This window comes from Aythya ferina (assembly GCF_964211825.1).
Source record: "Aythya ferina genome assembly, chromosome: 18".
Classification (NCBI taxonomy): Eukaryota; Metazoa; Chordata; class Aves; order Anseriformes; family Anatidae; genus Aythya; species Aythya ferina.
In genome coordinates, this window is record NC_140317.1 from 6,590,249 (window position 1) to 6,598,382 (window position 8,134).

General features: G+C 38.3%; 1 protein-coding gene across 5 annotated transcripts in view; it reads left to right on the plus strand.

The window, feature by feature from the left end:
- LOC311420780 (importin subunit alpha-1) overlaps positions 1 to 5,332 on the plus strand; it is a 95,160-nt gene extending 89,828 nt beyond the window's left edge. For all 5 annotated transcript variants that reach the window (XM_084492013.1, XM_084492016.1, XM_084492012.1 and 2 more), the window contains 9 exons: positions 97 to 234; positions 677 to 765; positions 1,546 to 1,814; positions 2,939 to 3,033; positions 3,129 to 3,392; positions 3,981 to 4,214; positions 4,297 to 4,479; positions 4,582 to 4,731; positions 4,837 to 5,332. In XM_084492013.1, the coding sequence (XP_084348139.1) occupies positions 97 to 234; positions 677 to 765; positions 1,546 to 1,814; positions 2,939 to 3,033; positions 3,129 to 3,392; positions 3,981 to 4,214; positions 4,297 to 4,479; positions 4,582 to 4,731; positions 4,837 to 4,929 (1,515 nt within the window). In that variant the 3' untranslated portion in view covers positions 4,930 to 5,332. The remainder of the gene's footprint in view (positions 1 to 96; positions 235 to 676; positions 766 to 1,545; positions 1,815 to 2,938; positions 3,034 to 3,128; positions 3,393 to 3,980; positions 4,215 to 4,296; positions 4,480 to 4,581; positions 4,732 to 4,836) is intronic.
- The last annotated feature ends 2,802 nt before the right edge of the window (positions 5,333 to 8,134 follow it).

Consider the following 8,134-nt stretch of genomic DNA (forward strand, 5'->3'; position numbering starts at 1 on the left):
TAAGTATTTTCATGTAGTAAGTATTTTAGTTAGCTGTTGCATATCTAAGCAAGAGTTGAAAAAGCTAAGAACTTATGGTGAATGTATATTCTCCAGGAAATGAGGAGGCGGCGTATTGAAGTCAATGTAGAGCTGAGGAAAGCTAAGAAAGATGACCAGATGCTTAAAAGAAGAAATGTTAGCACTTTACCAGATGATGCCACTTCTCCCCTTCAGGAAAACAGGAACAACCAGGTAAGTAGGTCCCCAGAACAGATACACATGAAAGTTTTATATTGTACAATCAAGGAAGCCACACCAGTTTGAATCCCTTCTCATGTGGGACATAACGCAGCTACATATGCATTATCAACTTTAATGGAATACATTGTAGATCCCTTTTCAAGTAGTTTGTAAGTGTTCTCTGTGTTGATAGGCTACCTTTTAGGAGGGCTTAGGCAGCTGTGTTTAAACCTACTGTCTCTGTGTAACTGTGTGAAACAAAATGTTTTCAGCTGTTCAGATAACTGTAGATAAAGCTGTGGCTGAGTTTTTTAGAGTATTGCGTAGGGGTATCGCTTCCATTAAAGCAAAGAGTTGTAAATTATGGCATCTTCATAGTACTGTGTAAAGGCCTCTGTGGTCATGAAGCTGCATGATCTCTTAGCAAAGCGCTCAAGGGACTTTTCTTGTACAGGTTTCAGCACACTGGTCTGTTGAAGAAATTGTCAAAGGAGTTAATAGCAATAACATGGAGCTTCAGCTACAGGCTACTCAAGCTGCCAGGTAAGGAGTTCAGAGGTAACTGATTCAGCTCTGTAAGCCTAGGCAAGGACAAAGGCTTGGCTTATGATTAAATGCCTTCTTATGGCAGCAAATATGGCTCTTATCAGACAGTAGTTCAATAAACAGCTGAGTTGGCTTTATATAGAATGTTCAGTTGCATTTAATTTAGTCAGAATTTTATGGAAGCCATGTGGCTTTTGGATGTTTAGTGTGCTTGAACCCTTCCCTGAATAGTAGTTCTAGTGGTTTGGTGGTAGCAAAGTAAACAATAGTCAGTCTCAGAGTTCTAGGAGTAGGAGCAGTAAATGCCTTATATCAGAATAAGATATCTTCAAACTGTGTTAACATTTAACCACAATATTTGAATGCAACAATCTACATTACAATAATGTGGTCAATAGTATGACCAGAATTCAAAATATGCCTAACTTCCTTTTACTCTGACTGCCAGAAGCAGCACTCCAGCACTACTCTTCTGTCTGCTGAGAAATATCTAGCAAGTCAGATGCGTTATAATTCTTGTAGGGTCTACTTTACTTCTGGAGTCTGAACAGAACCACTCATAAGTGAAGACATGCCAAAACAATGTTAGAGGTTTAGGAATCTAGCATTCATGATGTCTAGGTTGGCTGAATTTTCTCTTATATTGATTAAGGTCTTAATAGACCTTAATCCATTTCTTTTTTCTTTTAAGCATGGATTTCTTTAGAATGGCTTAATGGAATCTGTTGTTTAGATTTCTGCAGGCAAAAATAATGCTTCCTCTTTGTTCCTCTTTAGGAAACTCCTTTCAAGAGAGAAGCAGCCCCCCATAGACAACATAATTCGAGCTGGTTTGATTCCAAAGTTTGTCTCCTTCTTGGGTAGAGCAGACTGTAGTCCTATTCAGTTTGAATCTGCCTGGGCACTTACCAACATTGCTTCGGGCACATCTGAACAAACAAAGGCAGTAGTAGATGGTGGGGCTATTCCAGCCTTTATATCGCTACTGGCCTCTCCTCATACTCACATCAGTGAACAAGCTGTGTGGGCATTAGGAAATATTGCAGGTATGTCAATATAATACACAACTTTCAAACCTAATCCCTTAGTAATGTCCTCCTATTAAAAATTATGTTATGTGTAGCATGCTGAGCTTTTTGGAACTCTAATTCTTTGTGAGTACAGATGTGCTCTGCCATGTAGAATATGCTATGGACAAGTCTTCGGACTTGGTTTAATCTCATGTATAATCTGGCAACCTGTGGGTTCTATTAAATGGACTGCTTTCATATTTCAATTCCTTTTTCAAATAGTTATATAAACATGTTACAGCATAGGACTACCCTTATTTCACATTTCACTAGAGGTTTTTGACTCTGAGCTCTGCTCTCTCTGTTTACTGGAAGGGGGTTGGAAGCAGAAGGCTCGTGGCACATTGGCCATCACACCTACAACTACTTGCTTTGAAACATTGATATGAGTGTATTGTATTAGTAGCTAAGTATACTAAAGGGTCTCATGCACCTGTCAGGATTGTTTGATCTGCCAGTGTTAGATTCTGTTCTTCAGAACAATATTATAACTACATTATTTTCATTGGTATTCTTACTAGCTGTAATATTATGTTTTGCAACAGCTGTGACTTGCAGAGAATAGTGAATTTTCATGCAGAGAACGTCAGACAATAAAATGCTTCTCTGACTAGAATTTCTTATAGCTTGTATTTAGAAGGGTGGCTTCTCTTTTTTTTAAACTTGGTTATAAGGTATCCTTTGGGGAGAGTAATAGAATAATTTAATTAAATTTTGAAAATCCTTCAGGATTATAATGTAGAACACTAACAACCAATAATTATAATAGATTTGGGTTCCTTGTTACAGGAAAAGCTGTTTTTATGGTAGGGCTTACATATGTTTTCACAGATGTGCAAGTCCCTGCTTAGTTATAAACTTGTGTGTTCTGTAGAGCTTTCCTTAAACTCTTTGCTTCAGAAATCAAATGTTGAACATCACTGGTTTGATTAGAGAAACACATGCTTGGCATAGGGCTTACCCATGGCAGTAGTCCTTTCCAACTCTTATTACTACTTTCTGTCTAGCCATTAGGCAGAAATAGCATTCACAATATAACATGTAATGATTTTGTATGCACACATACTTCTATCCCTTAACTGGTTATTTTTCTTTCTTAGGGGATGGTTCTACCTATAGGGATTTGGTTATTAAATTTGGTGCAATTGAACCACTGCTGACTCTACTGGCTGTTCCTGATCTCTCTTCTCTGGCTGTAAGTTTATAGTATGACCCCAGTTACAGTTGCTAATAAGTAAAAGGGCTAAAGTAACTTAAACGGTTATTGATGGTTTATTTCAACTCTTGCAGTCTGGATATTTACGCAATGTTACCTGGACCCTCTCAAACTTGTGTCGTAATAAGAATCCTGCACCACCCATAGAAGCTATTGAGCAGATTCTTCCAACTCTCGTTCGACTCCTGCACCATGATGATCACGAGGTTTTAGCAGACACATGCTGGGCGATCTCCTATCTAACAGATGGCTCCAATGACAGGATAGAAGTTGTTGTGAAAACTGGATTGGTGCCACAACTTGTAAAACTTCTGGGGTGTAGTGAACTGCCAATAGTGGTAAGCTATCAAGCCTGCAAACTGCCATTGCTTGACTGAACTCATGGAGAACACTAGTTAAAATAGTGTCCATGTAAGTGGAAGGTTCTTATGAGACAGCAATCTGATGTTTGTTCCAGGTTTTGTGTAGATGAGCCTTGAGCTTCTGTCTTGACTGAAGACCGTCCTAAATGAGGCATGGAGTACTGTCAATGGCTATCAAGCTTCTTTAAAACAATATATTTAGCACCCAGCCCAACATGATCATCTACCTACTTTAAATCTTGGGCTTAACTCTATACTGTAGTTGGAAATTCAAGTTCCAGGAATAGCATTTAGAAGTGACTTCTGCACAGTAACTACAGTGAAACAAAACTATTGTACTTTGACAGAGCTTAGGAAATAGCTTCCTTTTTAGCAGTTGTTTGTACATTGGTTTTGAAGGGGTGTGGTCTAAAGATGCTTAATGTCTGCATATGTAATAGTTATGATAGTATATCCCACTGCTGACTGGAAGGCTAGAGCAGAGGAACTTCAATTATGGCTATATTTGTTGAAGCACAGCTTAGATAACACCATTTTTAATTACTATTTTCACATCTGTTTCAGACTCCCTCTTTAAGAGCCATAGGAAATATTGTTACTGGTACTGATGAGCAGACCCAGATTGTTATCGATTCAGGAGCACTGTCTGTCTTTCCAAGTCTCCTTTCTCATCATAAAAACAACATTCAGAAAGAAGCAGCATGGACAATGTCAAACATCACTGCAGGACGTCAAGACCAGATTCAGCGAGTTGTAGATCATGGTCTTGTGCCTTATCTCATTGGTATTCTGAGGAAGGTAAACAAAAAACATATTCTGTTAGTGCTCTCACCATTACTGTTACCGTCTGTGTTCAAATATCCTGCCTTTACCTTTGTAGGGGGATTTCAAATCTCAAAAGGAAGCTGTGTGGGCTGTGACTAACTATACAAGTGGTGGAACAATTGACCAGGTCGTCTATCTCGTTCAGGCTGGTGTTGTTGAACCTCTCCTGAATCTTCTCTCTGCTAAAGACAGCAAGACTGTACTAGTAATTTTGGATGCTATTTCTAATATTTTCCTGGTATGTAGACACAGTATACTTGATCACTGTCCAGATTGCTGCAATGGCTCTCCGGTAGCTAGTCCCATACATCTTTCCTGAGGTTATGCTTATCCCTTGCAGGCTGCTGAGAAGATTAATGAGACCGAAAAACTTTGCCTCATGATTGAGGAGTGTGGAGGTCTAGACAAAATTGAAGCTCTTCAGTCGCATGAAAACGAACAAGTGTACAAAGCCTCATCTACCCTCATTGAGAAATATTTCTCAGCAGAAGTAAGTCACTGCAGGACAACTCTTCACTCTGATTTTGTATTCTGGCACTACCCTACTAGATTGAAATGGTACTGCTCTTTCAATTTTTTTTTCTTTTTCTTCTAGGAGGAGGAAGACCAAAATGTTGTACCAGAATCTACTGCTGCTAGTTACACTTTCCAAATTCAGGGCAATACTCCAAATACTTTCAACTTCTAGACGTTGCATACACTGTAACTATGTACAAGTTATTTGGCACACAAGTGTCTGCCATTTCTATGTCTTAATAGCCCCTCTTTGTTTTTTGTGACCTGTAGCACTTTGTCCAACTGAACCATACTTGAACAGTTCAAAACTGTACATATGTGAATTTTTAACTGTTAACTGTAAACCTCACTCTCTGAGATGCTTGTAAATACGTGTTCTTTTCTGATTTCTGTCTTTTACTGTCCCTGTCTTGCATAAGAATGCAGGTAGGCAATATACGTTTCTCTCAAAACATGAGCCGTTGCTCTGTAACTTTGCTCTGTGTAACCTCCTTATAAACTACTACACTCAAAACACTGAGTAGGCTTTTAAAAAATTTGTCTCAAGTTCAATAAAGTGGTATCAATACATCAAATTGAGCTGTGTCAATTGCTCTCTTGAAAGGAAATTGCTATGGTAAATATCATTAACCAATATATAATGTGAAGAATATTGAGATTTGATTCTAAATGTTTTTAAACAGCTTGGTTATTTCAAGCTCTGAATTCTGTGTACAGTAGCCTTGTATTACTAAAGAGCAAATGAATTGCTGCTTCTCTCCAGATATCTTACAGAAATCTGGTTAGTTCTACCTTGTTTATAACAGAGTTAAAACTACCTCCTATATTTTGAAGAAATATGTTAAGGTTGTTATAATTTCTTAAAAGGACAGTCTTTTCTATACCTAGATTACCCTTACTCTCACACTGTTACCACAGACTTCTTTAGCAATGACTTAATTGGAGTGGTAGATATCAGTCGCACTTCCATTACTATTATACATTTTCAAAAGTGGTACCCTCCGTACCTGAAGACTGATATTCTACATAGATAAGCTTGCTTCTACAAGTCTTTACTACCTGTGTTCTCATACATGTGAGGTACTACCCAAAGAAGACAGTCCTTAATTATTGAACTAAACACTTCTTACACTACAGAAATCAGGGAGCCAAACTTATAGTACACAACTCTTTCACATTTTAAAATTGTTTTAACTTACTATATGGGTAATTCTCATAAGTGTTGATAAAGCCACTTACACCTTATATACTCTTTGAAGGTAATGTACAGGACAATGGCTACTTGTAACATTCTTATCTATTTTTATGGTTAGAAGTATTTCCTGTACAGCAATCACTTGTATGGCAATATTGGATCAGAACTCTGTAAGCCATGGTAGTTCCTTAGTGCACTCAGAAGGTGGCCATATATGCACATTGCTGTCACTGGTATGTCAACAAGGCCCAGCAACTTTTTCATCACAAAAGACATCTTGCAAAAATTACACTGTCCTGAACTGACTAATCTTTCTTAATACTTCAGATTGCACTGTTAGCTGCTTTTCCTTAAAGCAAAATAAATCAAAAAAATGATAGAGGTAATGATAAAAAAAAAAAAAGATAGAGGTAAAAAAATGATAAAGGTAAGAAGCTTTACTGTAGGAATTTTTAAGACCAGTGAGTATTGTAATTCCATTGTATCTTTTGCTGAAGAAGTTGATGTCTCAGTGTTGCTAATCTCTTTGCCTGTTTTTGAGAGAGAGAGAGTGGGGTGATGCTAAATGGGTACAAATTAAACATGCTTATGGCCTGTTCCTACTCCTGCCCATCTTCTGCACTAAAGAAAGACACAAGAAGCTGTAGGGAGGGCGGTACTGAAGCAGCACAATGCTGGACTGAGGGCAGAATGCATGTCTGGCATCATAGATGCTGCAACACCCTTAGGCTGTTGTTCCACTGTTACCATAGTGGTGGTACCCATGAAAAGTGGAAGGAACCATTGACCTTGCAGTGCTGGAGCCTTTAATGTTCTGGGGAAACACAACAAAAGACAACGAGCAGAAAGGGCTCTTATTACCTCAGTAGTAAAGCCTTGTGTCCTTTGCTTTGTTGTTAAACCTCCAACTTCAACATGAAAATGTAAGCTACAAAATAGTCCGTAAAGAGTTGAAGAAATTAATCTATAGAAAAACAATTATGCAAAGTCAGCATAAAGCCATTGATACCACATAATTATGCTTGTGGATTGTGAAATGTAATTCGGGATTCTGTAATATTAGAGATCCAATTCTGTAAAATAATGCATCTTCCGCTAGAGGGTGCTACAGACAGCATTGCAGTTTCTTCTTTGCTTGTAAGAGGTTGTTGTGAAGTTTCATCCAGCGTGGGGCGCTCAGGTATGACACACCTGATTTTCCTCTTAAGAAAATACTGAGATAAAATCCCTCAGGCAACCTCTTGTAGTTACAGGAAATGACCATGTGCTAATTCCTGAGTATTTAACCAGACTAAATATTTAATGTAAGGCATAATCTTTTAAAAGTGTTATATCAGGTACTGTTACTTTAAAACATACAACTTACTTTAATTGCTTTTTAGCATATATGAAGTCAAATTGACTTCTCTTTATGTAGAAAAGGAGATGAGAATGCAGAATGCTCGTTGAATAGTGTTATCTCTACTTTTCTTTCCTGATATACTGGTTTCAGAATTATTTAATATACTAAGTTAATGATAGAACACTGCAAATTCTTCTCTAGATGTCTGTCAGCTCAGTGGCTTAATAATTAACTTTCTGGGGATCAAGACTTCGTTTTTATCCAAGAAAAGTGTATTCAGCCTATCCACCAATAAGTCCTGCTCTTGGCAGTATGTGTTTCCACAAGCAACAAACTACAGTGATTATGAGTAAGTGACTGGGGTGAGTCACTCCCTTATTCTAAGAAAATGCAAACTATTTCTGAGGTTAGGCTCCTAGTCACCCATTAGGCTGTGTTTCTTGCTTTAAAAAATGGTAGGAGCAAAAGGCGAGAGGTACTTATTTGTACATGTATGTTATCTAGCCAGATTTAAGAGCCAGCATTATTTATTTGGTAAATGCCTAATTCAGGGTAAGGGCTGGAATAAATGCCTGGTGGCCTATGTGCCAGTCTGCTGACTCTGCTGTGCTGAGAGCAACAGTAACAGACCCCTGCTGACATCAACTGGCCTTGAATGGAGTTGTTGTTGCGCTATTTTATCTGTGGACTGGTGGCAGGATTTCAGTCCAAGATCCCAGAAAACATGGCCACTCCTGAAATTCTGGTGCTAGGAAATTCTGCTTGTGGGATTGCTTCCACTTGCTGATTTCTAACATGTGAGTCTCTGAAGGAAGAGCAGAGGCTTTGCGGTCCTGATTT